Source organism: Bos indicus x Bos taurus, chromosome 2 (genome assembly GCF_003369695.1).
Source record: "Bos indicus x Bos taurus breed Angus x Brahman F1 hybrid chromosome 2, Bos_hybrid_MaternalHap_v2.0, whole genome shotgun sequence".
In the NCBI taxonomy this organism is placed as follows: Eukaryota; Metazoa; Chordata; class Mammalia; order Artiodactyla; family Bovidae; genus Bos; species Bos indicus x Bos taurus.
In genome coordinates this window covers 62,752,175-62,769,991 of record NC_040077.1, presented here as the reverse complement: position 1 = coordinate 62,769,991, position 17,817 = coordinate 62,752,175, and the positions used below count along the sequence as shown (strand labels likewise).

The 17,817-nt window shown below is 46.2% G+C and overlaps 1 protein-coding gene across 2 annotated transcripts in view; it reads left to right on the top strand.

Moving 5' to 3' along the window:
• MGAT5 (alpha-1,6-mannosylglycoprotein 6-beta-N-acetylglucosaminyltransferase) overlaps positions 1 to 17,817 on the top strand; it is a 398,458-nt gene that overhangs the window by 331,389 nt on the left and 49,252 nt on the right. For both annotated transcript variants that reach the window (XM_027562025.1, XM_027562023.1), the window contains exon 13: positions 8,439 to 8,588. In XM_027562025.1, the coding sequence (XP_027417826.1) occupies positions 8,439 to 8,588 (150 nt within the window). The remainder of the gene's footprint in view (positions 1 to 8,438; positions 8,589 to 17,817) is intronic.

Sequence of the window (17,817 nt, the reverse complement as noted above, 5' to 3'; positions counted from 1 at the left end):
ACTCCCCCACCCCCCAACCCCCACACACACCTTCACCTTGGGAAGTTACTTGAAATAAAGTAGCCAAGGACTCACAAAAAAAAAAAAAGCCAAGGACTTAACTTATTTTGTGATGTAAATTGTTTCTGCTTCACTGCTGAAATTCACAGAGATTTGCATTTTAGAACTCGACTTCTAATCTTGGAATAAAAGAATCTTTGTTGAATTTTTGACTCCGGTAACAGGCAGATGAGGTCGTTTCTTTTTGTCTCTCCCTCCCTCCCTTTCTTTGACCTCACTCCTAAGTGAGAACCTCATACTTGATTGCTACGTTAAAAGGAAGATGAATCAACCATGAAATATATCATTTAAGGTTTGCAGCTCTCTTTTTATTTTATTTTCATTTAAATACACCCTTAGGTAAAGTCACAGACGTTAAGCTCATTGGCTGAGAGCAGGCTTTGATATAGAAGAACTTGGCCCCTGAGACATCTCTTCCCATAAATGTCTTGTGTTTCCTGCACTCCCTTAGTCTTCAACTACCCTGTGCCACACCTACAGACGTGGGACCTACAGTGTCCTTCCCTGACATTCACAGACCCACTGGGTGGGCACCTACAGTGACAACGCAGTCCAAAGGGGCCAAGCAGGAAGATATCAAGGGCTCAGGGGAGGTAGCAGCTGACCTCACCTCGGCGAGCCCAGGAAGAGGGGGGAGGAATCCGTTCAGGAGAGAAAAGGAGGGAGGGAAGAAGGGTGTCTCTGGAGAAGCCCATGGCAGGTCAGACACAGGCAAGAGAGCAGGTGGACCTTAAGCAAGGGAGGAGAGGGCATGGCCAGTGGTGAGCTGCAGAGCCCGTAGAAACCCAGTTTGTGAAGATCCCCGTGTGTGCAGAGCTGCGGAGATGGTCTTTCATTGCCATGAGGAGCCTTTGAAAACTTTTATACAGAGGAACTAAATCTTCAGTTTTGAAAACTGTGGCACTGGGGAGGATGGACTGAAGGGCGGGGATCCTAGAAACAGTGTCTTAACCCAGAGCTTCTAGAAAGCAGGGCCTGCAGCAAAGGTTGAGTGTTACGACCTGAAGTAGTACTAATATTCCTGCTTTACCAGAAGCCACGCAGACACTGGGCACTCTGGATACCCTTTGAGGTCTGCAGGGAGGAACTCTTCCTTTAGCATAACCTGTAGAAGAGAGAAAAGAGGCTCCCTCCTGCTTCTTGGCTCACATCACAGGGAACTGGTGTCCTGTACTTCCGGAATGCTGTTCTGGGATGGGGGCCTCCACAGCCTAGCCCCACACCGACCCCTGGTGTAGCTTCTTCCCAGTCTGACAGCAGAGGGCAGCCTTGTTTTTGTGAGCTTGAGCTGAGAAAGAGAAGAGCAGGCAGTCTGGGGAATCTGAGAGGTCCATAAGGGTGTTACCAGTCAGACACCAAGCTCCCCTCAGAGACCGTCACATCAGTCCAGGAAGGAGGGGATGGATGCCAGAGTGAACGGAGAGGGCCAGTGTAGAGAAAAATGTGCAATTCATTCAGTAGAGTCGACAAGTCCCACCCTGACCTTTCAATGAGATACATCACAGCAGCAGTCAGTAAGGGCTTCCCTGGTAGCTCAGTTGTTAAAGAACCTGCCTGCAATGCAGGAGACCCCGGTTCAACTCCTGGGTTGGGGAAGATCCCCCTGGAGAAGGGATAGGCTACCCACTCCAGTATTCTTGGGCTTCCCTGGTGTCACAAATGGTAAAGAATCCACTTGCAATGCGGGAGACCTGGGTTCAGTCCCTGGGTTGGGAAGATCTCCTGGAGGTGAGCATGGCAACCCACTCCAGTATTCTTGCGTGGAGAATTGCACGGACTGAAGAGCCTGGTGGGACACAGTCCATGGGGTGGTAAAGAGTCAGACACGACTGAGTGACTAAGCACAGTACAGCAGTCAGTAAAGGGCTTCCATGGCTAGTATGGAGCTAGGCATACTCTATGGACTTGAAGTTTCCTAAAGAAAATGATTCATCATTGAATACTCATTCATAAAGTCATGGAATAATCCAATTCCTATATTTGTCAGGGAAGAAGAGGAAGCTACTACTTTAAAAATGATTAAAAATCCAAGGTCATCAAAATAAGGAATCTGATCACAAGTATACCTATCAGAATTCTTTCTACTGAAATGGCAGAAACCCAGCTCTCCTAGCTTAGGATTGGGAGACTCTCAGCATCCAGGGAGGGGTAGGCATGCACTGGGCAGAGATATCACTGGAGCTAGGGACCATGACCCCGCCAGGACATACCCCCTCTCACACTTGGCCTTCTCTGTGAGGGGACTTTCCTCTTCTCTGTCTGGAGCCTGACCTTCATGGGACAGGACCCACACTGGCCTCAGCAGCTGGTTTCCTAACTGATTGCTTTGGCTCTAGAGAGCCTTGACTCTTCACACCACTCGGCCCTTCCTGGGGAGGATGCCCGGTAGCTCAGCACTCACCAGGCGCTCTCCATGGACCAAACACCTCTGCACAGGGTGGCAGAATTATTACACAAAGTGCCAAGTGGATGAGGGGAAACAGGGTCCAGGAGAAGGGGTATGCATATCTGCCCTGGGGGGCAAGGGTGTTGATGGGGAGAAACGTACATAACGTCCCTGCGGCCCAAAGCTCAGAACACTGCCATTCGCCAAAGAACCTTCCTGAACCCCTAATTCACCAGCTGGAGAAGAAAAGGGCTCCTGACTCTGTGCTTCTGCCTTCTGCCTCTCCTCCTGCTAAGGACTCAGGCGAGTGTTGCTTTATTGAATTGTTTTCCCGAAGCTCTCTATTAAACCTCTGAATATCTTCCTACCAGCTCTGCAAACAGAGCTGCCTCCAGCTGCAATCACAGCCACTGAAGATGCACTGAAAGCCCGCTCCAGTGCGTTCTTTGCTTGTCCTTTCCTTGGTATCGTCCCTTCCCCCATCTCCTAATGAGTTTGCTGCTGCTGCTGTTTGGTCGCTTCAGTCGTGTCCAATTCTGTGCGACCGTGGACTGTAGCCCGCCAGGTTCCTCTGTCCAAGAAATTCTTCAGGCAAGAATACTGTAGTGGGTTGCCGTGCCCTCCTCCAGGGATCTTCCTGACCCAAGGATCGAACCTAGGTCTCCTGCATTGCAGGCAGATTTTTTTTTTACCACTAAGCCACCAGGGAAGACCCCTAATGAGTTTAGGTAGATCTAAATGAGTTTAGGTAGATTGAAATTTTAATCAGTTTGATTGCTTGTTTTTAATGGGAATTTAAATTGAACTGGAGACTGAGAGCTTTAAGGGGCTGCAGGCTGCTTGGTGGGGCATTTTGGAGGCATGTCTCACCCCTGAGACAGGGGTAGTGGCATGCTGCAGTGTGGTGACTCTGTGCAAGCCCCTTCTGACTACATCTCAGCAAATTTGTAGGTAATAGGGTTTATGAAAGAAAGTGAAAAGTGAAAATGTTAGTTGCTCATTCGTGCCTATCTCTTTGCGACTCCCTGAACTCCTTGGTCCATGGAATTCTCCAGGTTGCCATGCCCTCCTCCAGGGATCTTCCTGACCCAGGGGTTGAACCCGGGACTACTGCATTGCAGGTTGATTCTTTACCATCAGAGCCACAAGGGAAGCCCGATAGGGTTTATGGAGGAGGTAATTTTCTCTGACCTTGTCCTCTTAAGTCAGAGAAGACAACTTTCTAAGGAGTGATACTGATCTAGTTCTTGGACCAACAGGACCCCTAGTTCTGGGGTATTACCTTGACCTTGAACCTGGATGTCCAAAATCAGGAGGGGAGGGGTCTGCTGGAAAATATTCTTCCCCCTGCACACACATCCCTCCCTGCTGTGGACCTTCACATGGGTGGAGAAAGGCAGGCCAGGACCATGGTTGACTTAACTTCAGCACCTTCTTTCTTTCTAAACAACTTTAATATTATTTTTATAGATAAAACAACTTTTATTTATAATTATAATCAGTTTACAGTGTTGTATTAGCTTCAGGTGTTGGGCAAAGTGATTCAGTTATACATGTACATATATCTGCTCTTTTTCAGATTCTTTTCCTATAGGTTATTACAGAATATCGAGTAGAGTTCCCTGTACTATATAGTATATCCTTGTGAATTGCCTAATTTATAAATAGTAGTGTGTATATGTTAATGCCAGCCTCCTAATTTATCCTTGTTTCTTAAACACAAAAGATAGCATTATCCATTGAAGAGAAAAGAAGATCCTTTGAACCTCTTTACCAAAAGAACTGAGCCCAACAAGGGGGCTTCCCTGATAGCTCAGTTGGTAAAGAATCTGCCTGCAATGCAGGAGACCCCTGTTCCATTCCCAAGTGGGGAAGATCCACTGGAGAAGGGGTAGGCTACCCATTCCAGTATTCTTGGGCTTCCCTTGTGCCTCAGCTGGTAAAGAATCCGCCTGCAATGTGGGAGACCTGGGTTCGATCCCTGGGTTGGGAAGATCCCCTGGAGAAGGGAAAGGCTACCCACTCCAGTATTCTGGCCTGGAGAATTCCATGGACTGTATAGTCCATGGGGTCGCAAAGAGTCTGAGACAACTAAGCGACTTGTACAGGTACAGGAGCCTAGCAAGAGATGTGAGATGGCGATGGTGTAAGCCTCAGTGTCATACAGACTGGTTTCTATTTTTTGTTAATTACATGCATTTTAATTTTTCTCTCTTTTAATTGTGAAATATATAAAACATACCCACCACCTAGATGTACAGATGTTGATACTGTGCAATAGTTTTCTTTACCAGAAAAATGATATAGTTCAAATATCGTTGAAGCTCCATCCACCTCCCCAAGCCCTCCCTTTTCTTCTCAGTAATCAATAGCCGGAAGTTGGTATCTATCATCCCCATGCATATTTTTATAGTTAACTACAAATATCCATGTAAAGTATTGTTGATATGCATACCATTGAATAATACTGCTCTTCATGGTTAAAAAATGGCATCAAGCCATACAGATTCTTTTGCAATCCGTCCCAGGGCTGCTGGACCATGGACAAGTTGTGTCATCTTTCTGAGCCTCAGGCAGGTTGTTAAGATACTGGTTGTTTTCATCCTAGTCCAGTCCAGGTGAGCAAGGATTGCAGCTTGGAGGGGAGGAGACAATTTGATATTACAAAGGCAGCATCAGCAGCACTTTGTGACTAATTTGATGTGTGAAATGACAAGTGTGATTCTGGTAACTGGCTAGCAGATAATGCCAGTTACTGAGATCAGGAGCTGGGGGTGGGGGGGGGGGCTGGGGGGCCAGGGTGGGGAGCGGGGCGGCAGTGTGATGCTGGTCTGGGAAAGTCAGGCACTGCATTCCATTTCTGACCCATTAAGAGTTGGAAGTGTCTGTGGCAACACAGATGGAGAGGTACAGGAGGTAGCTGGATTTTTGGACCCCAAATTCAAACAGTGGTTGGGAGCCCACGGAGATGCTTCTTTGGGCATCCGGTGAGCATTCACTTGGTAAGGGAGGGGCCAGGGCACTCAGCATTTGTGGTTCAAATTCCTTTGCCTGGAATCCATAGTGTGGCTCACCCTCACCTGATTTCTTCAGAACAAGTGGCAACATGAGATGGAAATTTCTTCATTGTCGTGTCAACCTGAAAGGTTAGGGTTATGTCTGAAAACTTTTTTTTCCACTCAGAACCTGTTGTGAAATTAACAGAATCATCTCTGAAGGGTACTTCTGCTTTCAGATTTTACCATGCTTTCATGTTAATAAATTCATAGACTTTATTGAGCTTGGCAAATACTTCTTCATATTTGCCTAAACTTACCCCCTGGTGAAACTTCAAGGCACCACAGCCTTTTCTGGGATGAGTGGCAGAGCTCCTGTCTCCTCCTGCTCCCTTCCCCAGGGTTTGGTTTAGGAACCCAGTTGAGTGCTCTTCTCCAAGTTAGGACCCGGGTGATCTCTCCCTGCTCTCCTTTGTGGCTTACTGCGGACCTGGTCAGGGACTGTGGGTCTATCCTCACTAGTTAGCAGCTGGTTCTTCACAGGGAAATGTGTTTTTTTGCTTTATTAAAGGAAGGATGCTTGCCCCCCACCTCATCCCCAACCCAGTCCCATCCCTGCCAAAAGCCCAGCTTGATGTCCTAGCAGACCTCCTTTTGGATGGTAGGAATCTCCCTGCAGTGGCCCAGATACAAACAAGTGCTGGGAAGGTGCTGTTACTGTAAGGATCCAGAAAGACCTGGGGGTTTAGAGCAGGGAACAGCTGCGGATGGGGTGGTACCCAGAAGCACCTCTGACCCTGCTTTCCTCTCTTCTGTCTCCCTGCTTTCTTTTCTCACTCACTCCTCTCCCCATCTCGCTTTGTCCCTCTGCTCTTCCTTCCTCACCCCCTCTTCTAACTCTCCGCTTCCCCTCCCTCCCTCCCCCTCCTCAGTCTGTCTCCCCCTCCCCCATCTGTCTCTTTTCCTCCCTCTCCCCTTTCTCTCTCCCTCCTCCACCTCTTTCCTTGCTCCTCCTCCCCTTCTCTCTCCCTCCTCCCCCGCCACCTCCCCCGCTGTGCCCTTTCCCTGTCACACTTACAGGAGGAATGTCTAGGTCTCAGTCACTCTAGGTCCCTCTTATTATTTTCTCTTTGCTCCATCCAGCTCTTACCTGTTTCCCTTGAACTGGCAGCTGACTTGTATCTGGTCTGTAATTGCCCAGATTCCACCACCACATGACCTTGGTGCTCTAAAGCCCCTGGCCATCTGGCAGTCATCTCTCTGTGACTAGGATCTAAGCCCCCTAGAAAGGTCCTGACTGGCTCAGCTCATTTTCCTGAGTCCGGCCACTCTGTCCCAGGCTGGCAGGCAGCCTGGGGATGGGTCCCCCTCAGGAAAGACACACCTGGGCCCATCAGCACTGGCAGGGGGTGGGCCAGGGTTACAGAAGCTCCTGCGTACCTAGCAAGGGCTAGGGTAGGGGGTAGAACCCCTGAGAAGGAGTGATCAGGTCTCTCTAGCACAGAAAGTGTGTCATAGACCCCCCCCTGTTTACTCACACCAGGAAGGTGATCCTAAATTTGGCTCAAGCTGTGAGTGGGAGTCATGGTTTGTAAACTGTTCCTAGTCACCTCTGCACGAATGGAAGGGTATACATCTCTCAAGTAATGAATTTAGCATTTTCCGGCCCCACCAAACATGGCATGAAATTAGACTTTCAGTTGGAGCGTTTATTTTATTCATACAGTGGGGTGCAAGGTCGACTTGCTTATTCCCACACAAATTTCTTCGGTGCATAAAATAGAGACTGTGAAGTGTACTGTTTTTCCATCATGAAGACTTTGGATGCCTGATTTGAAACATGTATCCCCCAAAGTTGAGTGCTTTGTAATATCCTCACTGAGTGGTAAAGCGGGGGCAGACACTGAACAGGGCTCAGGATGCCCGTTTGGTGGAGGGAGCTGCCCCCGCAGGTCAGAGTGCGGGTCCCACCCCAAGGCTGCTGCTTCCCATCAGGGGCTCAGTGGCCGCTGATGCCACAACCCCAAGTCCTTTGTGGTCCTAAGTCACAAAACTGGCGATTATTATACTTGCCTGGAGTGTGTGAAAGCAGGCTTCAAATGAGAAAAACCTTGTCCCACTCTCCTGCAACTGGAAAACATTGCAGACCTTGAATCTTTCAAATGTCCCCCCAAAAAAAACACCTCAAAGGACAACCCACAGAATCCGGCTTCTATGACTTAGTCACACAGAAACGTGAAGAGGGACAGGGAGCCTACTTCCTCCTCCCAGGTGGTTTTGATTTAGAAAATGTGCCTCAAATTCAATGCTCACGAATAACAGAGAGAGGTTCTGTTTTGCCTCTAAGAAAAGTAAGACTACTCGTGAATGTTTCAGGACTCATCTGAGTCTACATTTAATCTTTCTTCCACCTTTTGTCTACCTGAATGTTCTCATTATCTCTATCTGCCAAGTCAATCAGTGTATACTGTGGGAAATGCTCATCTCCCCATGATCTGAATTAGGTGGGATCCAGTTCTGACAACATGAGTTAATCATCACTAGAAATATTGGCAAGAGCTGAGGATGTTTGTGTTCCTCAGGGACAGCTTACCATCTCCAGATAAGTATTCCAGTCCAACTGACTGCCTTCTCTGTGCTCCTTCCCCCAAACTTCCTCCCTCATAAGGAAGACAAGCCAAAAGCAAAGTGTTGGATCCCTGGTAATTTACAAGGCTAGGACAGTACTTCAGAGCAGTCAGCCTTGAGCCATCGCTGGTATTCAGTAGTAGGTCACTATATAATATATTTCTTCTTGCAAAGTTATACAGCATCCATGTGACTTTTTTTGCCCTTAAAATCCAGTCAGATTACTTTTAAAAGAAGTTTTACGAGTTGGGTTGCCAAATTTGTGCAGTCTCCATGTTAAGAACTCCTGCCTTTGTGGTCTCCAGCCATGAGACAGGTTTTTATGAGAATGAAAAGAGAAATGCCTTCTCCTTGTGTCCCCTCTTTAGAATAAGAAGGTCTACTTGGACATCATCCACACATACACGGAAGTACACGCGACTGTTTACGGCTCCAGCACAAAGAACATTCCCAGTTACGTGAAAAACCACGGGATCCTCAGCGGACGAGACTTGCAGTTTCTTCTCCGAGAAACCAAGGTGAGTTTTTCATTGTTGTTATAAAAATGCATCCATGATGTTGGGCAGAGGCTTGTTTTTGTTGGTGTTGAAAATGGGATCGACATCTTCCATGCTTTATTTCCATTGGTGTACGGATCTTCTGGTCATTTCTGGGTAGTGATACTTTAAACCAGTTATAGCTTAAAAGGTAGTGAATTGGGGAAGGAGGTTGCTACCATTGAAGGCTTATCTGCTGAGGACCTGCTTTGTGCCAGCCATTAAGTGAGGGGCTGGAAACAGTGACAAGCAGGAGAGGTGAGGCTGTCACCCTTTCTCAGAGAGCAGCAACTTTCTCAGCAAGCCTGCAGTGCTCAACTCCCCCACCTCCCCAGGCACCTCTGTTAGTGGTTCATCACATTTGCCTGTTCAAAAAGTTTATGCTGGGCACTGGAGAAGTTCTGATAAGGGGAGAGTCTTGGTGGCTCAAGGAGCAGAGGAAGCATCATGAAAGGTGTGAGATGAAAGATGGGTGGGGTGTGGATGCACCTGGCATTTGGCACAAACAGGAGTGAGTCAGATTGCAAGGGTGGCGATGATACATTCAGGAGAGTCAGGAGACCAACACAGTGAGTCTGTGTTGGGAAATAGTGGAAGATAAACTTTGACAAGGAGCTGAGGGTCTGATTGTCACAGATGTAGAGTTCAGTATATGTGTGTGAATAGATGGGAGAGCCACCGATGGAAGGCATTTTTGTGGCATGATGAGCATGGTCTTGACACTATAAGGGCATCCTCTTGGCAATCTCTGTCCTTTCTGGATGTACCCAGTGCAAATAGATCATTGTTGGACCTCTAAGGGTTGGCTGGCACTTTGATGTGTTCCTCATGTTTATGAATATTTTTTTAATCCAACATATTTAGTATTGAAAATATCCAGAATGAATGTGTGTGTATGTGTGTTTATGTACATGTATAAATATATCTTGAAAATCTTTCCCTATCAGAAATTGCTGGACTAAAGGATATATACATTTTTAGTTTTAAAGGTTACAGCCAAAATGACTCCACGGATATTATATAGTCTGTCAGTGTTCATACTTTTCTCATTTTTTGAGCGAGATAGACTACCTTTTCACACGTTTATAACATAGATTCCTGAAGGCTGCCTAAAAATGCTGCACGTTCTTTAGGTAAAATACTACAATCCATTAAAGGGTTATAGTATTGTACACAATAGCATCACAGGTATAAGACAGATACATCAGGCTACAGCGAATTCTTTATAGATAATAAAAGAATTGAAACCGCAGAATTGTTAGATAATAAAATTGCAATACATATGAAAATCATCTTTATTAATTAACACATATATATGGAATTTAGAAAAATGGTACAGATGAATCTATCTGGCAGGGCAGGAATAGCGATACAGACGTAGAGAATGGACATGTGAGCATGTTGGATGGGAAGTGGGGATGGGGTGATTGGGAGGCTGGGATTAACACTCATACACTACCACGTGTAAATAGCTAGTGGGGAACTGCAGTGTAGCAACAAGGCACTCAGCCCCATGCTCGGGGATGACCTAGAGAGTGCGGTGGGGTGTGGTGAGGGGTCCAAGAGGAAGGGGATATGCACACCGTATAGCTGGTTCACTTTGTTGTACAGCAGAAACTAACACAACATCGTAAAACAACTATACCCCAATTTTACAAACAAAATAGTAAAAAAATAAACTGTGAATTTTACACACATATCTCAAGCAGCTCCTGCATGTCAGGCATCACACACAAGATACAAGAGCAAAGAAACAAGTATGATCTCTGCCCGAGTGTTTCCTCAGGCCGAGGGAAGCACAGTATCAACAGTGAATTGTTCAGCCCTGGTCCCTGCTGGCTGCATTTTCATTTCCAGGGTAGAGGACAGAGGCTGGGTGGACGAGCATCTGTGGCATCACAGCATTTCTGATCCGTGTGTATGATACATCAGTGTGGGAAAGCATATTCACAAATGCTGTCCTGTTCGCTTCTCACAAGTAAGCAGAGGCAGGCAGGGCAGGTATTACTATTAACTTCATTCTAAACAGGAGGAAACAAGACTACGAAGTTGGGCTTATCCGCAGTCACTGAGCTCACCCTGGAGAGAACCATGACTCAGGAATTCTTTTGGTGAGGGGGTAGCAAATGAAAGCTCTGCTAGGCCCTCCATGAACCATCCTAATGAATAAACACATGTACATAAGAATATTCAGTGGATACTCACCAGCTGAAAGAATCTGCATCTCCTTTCTGCGTTTGAACAATGCTACCTCCCAAGTCATGCACATGGTGCCGTGAATACATTCATTTGATAGTTTTCTCTTCTTGGCCAAAGATCTGGTTTGCTTAAGATTTTATTTCCATACAAGGTCATCTGCAGGCTGATGACGGGGGCCATTCCAGAGTGAAGTGTGCTCACCGGTTTGTACTGCTGACTTTGCGTTCACCTTCTGTCTTAGGAGGACATTTGGACGCATTAGAATGTCAGGGCTCTTTGGTGGCAGTGTTTTTGCCTCATTTTACTTTCCCCCACCTCAGAATGTGGAAACAGCTCAAGCTCCTTTAAAAGTACATTTGGTAGCACTGGTTCTCCGTCGTCGCTGTCTCACGTGCTTACGTTAACCTAGCCGCATGAATGTCTTACTCAGCTTTGTAAATCTTAAAAGAACCCTTCCTTACCGATCATCCACTTACTTTGTTAGAGAACGGGAAATAGGCTGAAGCTGGGGTCCCTGGTATTTGGGGAGGAGCAGAGAGGGGGTCTGGAAGGCCTAGGCCATGATATAAGATATTGCCCGGGAACCAAGGATTACATTGGAATTTTGAGTGCAAGAGCAACTATTTATCCTTGAAAAACTAGTACCTTCAGAGGATGTCACTGATCCCATTTTGTATTGCTTGTTCCTCTGACTAGCACATATGAAAGCTCTCCAAGTAGAATTACGGCTAAAACAGTTGGTAAATGCGATGAAAATGAGGCAGTGTATCTCTGAGCCTCCCCATATACCCAGAACACAGCAGCAGGCAGTGAAATGAATGAATCTTGGGCTTTGGAATAATGACACTAAAGACTAGTCAGGCTTTGCATTTATAACCCTTTCTGCCTCTAACTCCTTCCTCAGTGTCTCTGAGCAATTTAAAAGCGATTTATTCCAATCCACATCGAAAGTGGAGAACTGGGGATGCAGAGTAGCAAATGCGCGTGGAATGAATGGGACTTGCATGTTCCTCAGACTTGTTATGAGAGCGGGAAGTGGGTCGGGTGCCCCTCGAGGTCTAGACACAGATTGAAATGATGGATGCATAATCAGCTTCTGACTCATTATTTTTCTTTATGAACCATCTTTGAATCTCTGCATGAAGCCAGGAAACTGTCTGCTCAGCAGAATTTTGTCCTGGCGTGCCAAGAGGGGCCCAGATACACAGAGCCTATGGAGACAGGATGGGATCCGTGTCACCCTCATGTCAGGGCTCAAAGAGCCGGGAAATTGTCAAATCTGGAAGACTCTTCTAATAGGCATATACATGTGGATGAACTCATGATGTATCAGAAAACTATAGACAAGCCATTCAGGCCAGCAAAATCCAGGAGAGCATCTTAAACCAGCAGTTAAGGGCTGAGTGGGGTGGCACATGTTAATTTTTAGCTTCAATCTCCATCTCTCTTATTGAGGTTTCTTTCTTCCATTTCCCTGTGCCCACATACCCCCCTTTCAGTCTCACCGGGGAATTTCCTTATGAAATGGGGCATTCACATCCCTCACTGGGTTGGAGGACCATTTGGAGTGAGCCCAAACAGGAACCCCCGTTTCTGACAGTGAAAGTCAAGAACACGTTGTGCCTATTTGAATGCAGAGGAAGTAGCAGCTACTGCTCTTGCTGTTGCCACGTGTCTTTTCTACCCACACCTCTGGCCATGTCCCCCTCCAGCCCTTGGTAGGGTGTGACGGCCCTGTTTCCCTACCAGGTCAGCTCAGCAGCTTAGCTGTGGGACTCCCCAAGAAGCCTAGACAGGGTTGGAAGACAGGCAGTGTGCACTTCTGTCCCTGCTCTAACCCATCCTTGAGTCTGGCCTCCTCAGTCAACTGTGGCTCATCCCACGAGCTTGGATGTGGTTGCACAAGCTCTCTCAAAAACCCGGGGCTTCAGGCAACCTCTGTCCAGGGACCAGAGATGGAACAGACTCCTTGCACAGCTCCAGGAGAATTCAAGGGCTCCACTTGTTCTGTTGGCAGATGCCTTTTCAGGGCCTGGCTTGTAGAGGCCTTCAGGTAACTGTATAAAGAATGATGAAGGAGACAAAGAGAAGTCCGCTAGTCATCTGGGATCTTGGAGCCATGCCCCTAGGAGTGATTTCTTGCATTTCTCAAGAATCATGTGCCTTGATCTCTAATATCTCCCCAGCAGGGGACAAGGTCCTTCTGATACCCAATGCCTACCTGTCTCTCTGTGCTATGCCCACATCTCCAGGCCCTGTGAGAGAGCCCAAGAGTGAGCTTACTGATGGAGCAATCCATCTTCTATGTCCATTTCAGATACTGAAATATTTACCCTCAAGCAGTCAAGCAAGTGACCAGTTGCAAAAGCCATTCTCTTAACTGGATGGAGAGTATTTTGTGTACACATGCACACACACTCCATCCTCTCCCCTCCCCTCACACATATGTATGTAAAATGAAGAATGTTTGGACATAGGATTCAGTTAACCTCTGGGACTTCAAGAACAAAGGTACCTCCTCACACACAAATAGCACACAAAAATTGCTCATCCTCTCCTTACAGAGATGCTCTATTGCTGGAAGATCTGGCAATATTTAGTCTTTTGCCCATTTATCTGACAAATGTTGGTGAAGTAAAGAATATATTCTAGGACTTGTGCTAGGCTTTCTGGATCTGGGGCTGACGAAGGCAGTTGTGCCTACAGGAGGATACTACTGTGGCAGAGGAGGCAGACAGGTAAATAGGTGACTTAACTGTGTGAAAAGTACACAGATAGGAAGAGTAATAATGCAAAAAAAAAAAAAAAAAAATAGTGATCCCAACAGGAGACCTCACTGGGTGGGACCAAATGTTGCCCTGTGATTGGTGACATCAGGGAAGTACCAAGTTGAGCCCACGTGGAGGGCAGGAGCCAGTTGTGACACATTTAATTGGCTCATGTTACCATGGTACACGTGACCACGGGGTTTTGCACCCATTTTCTCTAACATTTCCTTGTGCTAAGCCCTTTCCATGAATTCTCTCTTCATCACTAAAGTCCTCTGACCTCAGTATAGAGCCCACTTTCCTGTGGTAGTGAGCAGGCCTGTGATGCCTCCTCACTGTTGAGAGCTGAGTGGTTGGCCTGGCGTGGAATTGGGGTGAGAGGTGCGTGGGGGAGGCTTCTCCAAGGGGTGCACCTGAACTGCCTTTTCGTGTAGACCTTTCACACAGGCACAGTTGAAGATGGTCAGCATCTGCAGTTGTATGTGTATCTGAATGTTCTGTTCCTCCTCATCTTCAAAGTCGTGGATTTGCAGTGCAAATTGTGATGTGTTTGATTTTGTGCTGGGGCTTCCAAATGACCAAAGTGCAGAGACTTTGCACAAACCAATCCTGTGGTTTTGATGTTGCTATATGTTTTGTTTTGTTTATGGAAGGCCCTGTAAGTAGCTGGGCATAGTCTTGGAGTCTGCCCAATGAGCTGGTCTCCAGGAAACGGACTTGGATTTAACATCCAACTAACCTTAGGCACTTAAACCTGTTTGGCAAATATTGCCTTTGTCTCCTTTGTCCTTGTGGTTCTTTAGAAGACAGTTTTCAGGTAGTATCGGTTAGGGGCTTATGGAAGTCAGCAGAAAGTGTAGTCACTCAGTCATATCTAACTCTTTGTGATCCTATGAACTGTAGCCCACCAGGCTCCTCCATCCAAAGGATTTTCCAGGCAAGAATACTGGAATGGGTTGCCATTTCCTTCTCCAGTGGACCTTCCAGACCCAGGAATAGATCTCTGGCCTCCTGCATTGCAGGCAGACTCTTTACCATCTGAGCCACCGGGGAATCCTGGAGATCGGGAGAGGGAGTAGCTAAATATATAGGGAAGAGATTTTGGCCACTGTTGCCTCCTCTTTCAGTACTGAACGAAAGACAGATGTCCAGAGAGAGACCCTTTGGGTTACATGAAAGCATCACTTATCAGGAAAATAAAATTTCTCCATGCCCAGCCTTGTGTGGATTCTTTTTAAAAATATAAAAGGGATACCTGTTACCAAATAATGATTCCCAATCATTATCTGAAAGGTAAACAAGACTTAGCCACAGCATGTGGCCCATAGGGGTACCAAGTGGAACTTGGGTTTGAACTTAGTCAGTGTTCACTAAACACTAGAACCAAACCTTGGAATACATCCTTTCTATGAAATATCTCCTTGAATCCGCACAGCAGCCCCATGAAAAAAGCACTATTACTTTCAGCCATTTTACACATGAAGAGACAGGTTCAGAGAGCTTGTGTTACCTTGACTGAGACCTGTAACTAGAGAAAATGCATTATCATTGGACCTCAGATAATCCATGGAGAGAGGCACATAACAATTTCTTACAGTTACAGAGCTAGGAGATGGTACAGTCAGGCTTAGAAACCTGGTCGACCTGACTCCAGAGCTTGTGTTCTTAACCACTTTGTTGTCCTGATCACTTTGTGTTGATAATCTATTTATTGGATGAACTGAGGCTGACTGTTGCTCAGACTCCATCCTGAGTGACTCCATCAACTTCGCTAATGAAAACAAGTCGGAAAAGTGTCTGTTGGGCATGCAATCTCCTGATTTGGGTTATCCTGGATATTCCACTTGAGAGAGAGAGCCTGGAAACCTACCACAGCCATGGAATCTGCCTAACAACTACCTTTTGAAAAACAAACAAACAAAAATTTTTTAATTGGAGTTTAGTTGCATCACATTGTTGTATTAGTTTCTGCTGTACATCAGAATAAATCAGCCACGCATATACATATATTCCTCTTTTTTGAATTTCCTTCCTGTTTAGGTCACCACAGAGCGCCAAGTAGAGTTCCCTGTACTATAGAGTAAGTTCTCATTAGTCATGTATTTTATACAGTCCATTCTGAAGGAGATCAGCCCTGGGATTTCTTTGGAAGGAATGATGCTAAAGCTGAAACTCCAGTACTTTGGCCACCTCATGCGAAGAGTTGACTCATTGGAAAAGACTCTGATGCTGGGAGGGATTGGGGGCAGGAGGAGAAGGGGATGAAAGAGGATGAGATGGCTGGATGGCATCACTGACTCGAAGGATGTGAGTCTGAGTGAACTCCGGGAGTTGGTGATGGACAGGGAGGCCTGGCGTGCTGCGATTCATGGGGTCGCAAAGAGTCGGACACGACTGAGCGACTGAACTGAACTGAATAGTGTGTATATGTGAGTCCCAATCTCCCAATTCTTCCCACTTCCCACCCCTTTGGTGTCCATATGTTTGTTCTCTACGTCCATGTCTCTATTTCTGTTTTGCAAATAAGTTCATCTGTACCATTTTTTTTCTAGATTCCACATATATGCACTGATATCTAAGAACTACCTTTATCTGCTCTTAAGGGATTCTTTGTCAACTGCTTCACTTACGGGTTTAAAACAATTTCGTTCCTCCTTTCACACAGAGTGAAAATCTGAGTAGTTTAACTGAACTCTGTTGATACCTAGGGACGTCCCAGTCCTGGAGCTTTATCTGTCCTCTCTTCCTTAGTATTAGTTCAAAAGTTAAATTTTAGAGCATGTAATTTAGAGCTCTATTTAGAAACGCTCATTGATGGAGTCAAGCTGCAGCCATGGAGATGTTCTGTCATCTGGAATATCCTCATTACAGTCTAGGCTTCTGAAGACAAGATGAAGTATCAATAAAACATACTGCTTCCTCCTGAGTTGAGCCTTTGCACTTGAATGCATTCTTGCAGTGTCTCTCTTGTTCCTGTGCTAAGGAAATCTAAGTGGACAGAATGATGGGGGAGTGGGGAGTTGGGGGAAAAGCAATTCAGTGTGGTTAAGTGCCAGTGTGTGGCAAGACCATAAGTCCTCACAAATTCACAGAAGGCCCTTGGTGGTGACAAACTCTGCCTGTCCTCTTGTCATTCAAACCTCAAGTATGCTATTTGACCTTAATACATCTGCTACATTAGAACATCACAGGTAATGAGGACACAGGAAGCAAGAAGAAAAGTTGTTTGTTGACAGAAGGGACAAAAAACTGTTGTTTTGGTGTTTGCAAGTAGTGCATTTCCTGCAATCCTAATTAGTGTGACGAAGACTCATTGCCAAGAAGTTGTGTGGTATTTGCTTAAGATTCATTATGAACTGGTGGGGCTTTGGAGAGTCAGCCCAAAGTGTTTATTTTATGTGTACTGAGATACTCAGTTGCCAGCAGGGCAGAAGAGATGGTGCAAATTGTTATTCAGATATAATTAAACCTGGGTCACATTTGAGTCCATTAAGCAACAGCCTCAAATCCTTTTAATTAATGGGTTCAGATTGGTAGGTCTGAAGGAACTAATTAAATTTCTTTTTCCAGGATTTTCGATTTAAATAGACAAGCATTGTGGTTCCTGCATTTCCTCCAAAGTTATTCTTTGCAGTTTGGCGTTGATGACAGTGTCAGTGCTTCATGGCAGGCCCTGATTTTCAGAGGTTAGGAAATACTGTGGTCTCTGGTTAAACCAATGGAGACCCCTGTCTGCATCTTTCAGGATCTGGAAGCCCTGTGCTTTCCTGAGTCCAGCCACAGCCTGATAGAGGTCCTCTTTTCCCTGGAGAGCTGGCACCTCCTCCCCTAAATCCGTCTGGGGTGACAGATCACAGAGATCAAAAGCCTCAAGGATAGTATCCCTGGATTCTTCATGTTTAATGAAGCTGGATGTCTTGGAACTAGATCTTCCCACCAGTTCCTTCATTTCTTCTACTGTTGTCAGTTGTACCCCACCCCTAAGGCGCATGCACAGGCCACACCCTGTACACGTAAGTTCTTCTGACAGTCTAACTCCTACTAGCTACATGTTGTTGTTGTTCAGTCCCTCACTCATGTCTGACTGTTTGGGACCCCATGGACTGCAGCATGCCAGGTTCCCTGTCCTTCACTATCTCCCAGAGTTTACTCAAACTCATGTCCATTGAGTCGGTGATGCCATCCAACCATTTCATCCTCTCTCGTCCCCTTCTCCTCCTGCCCTCAATCTTTCCCAACATCAA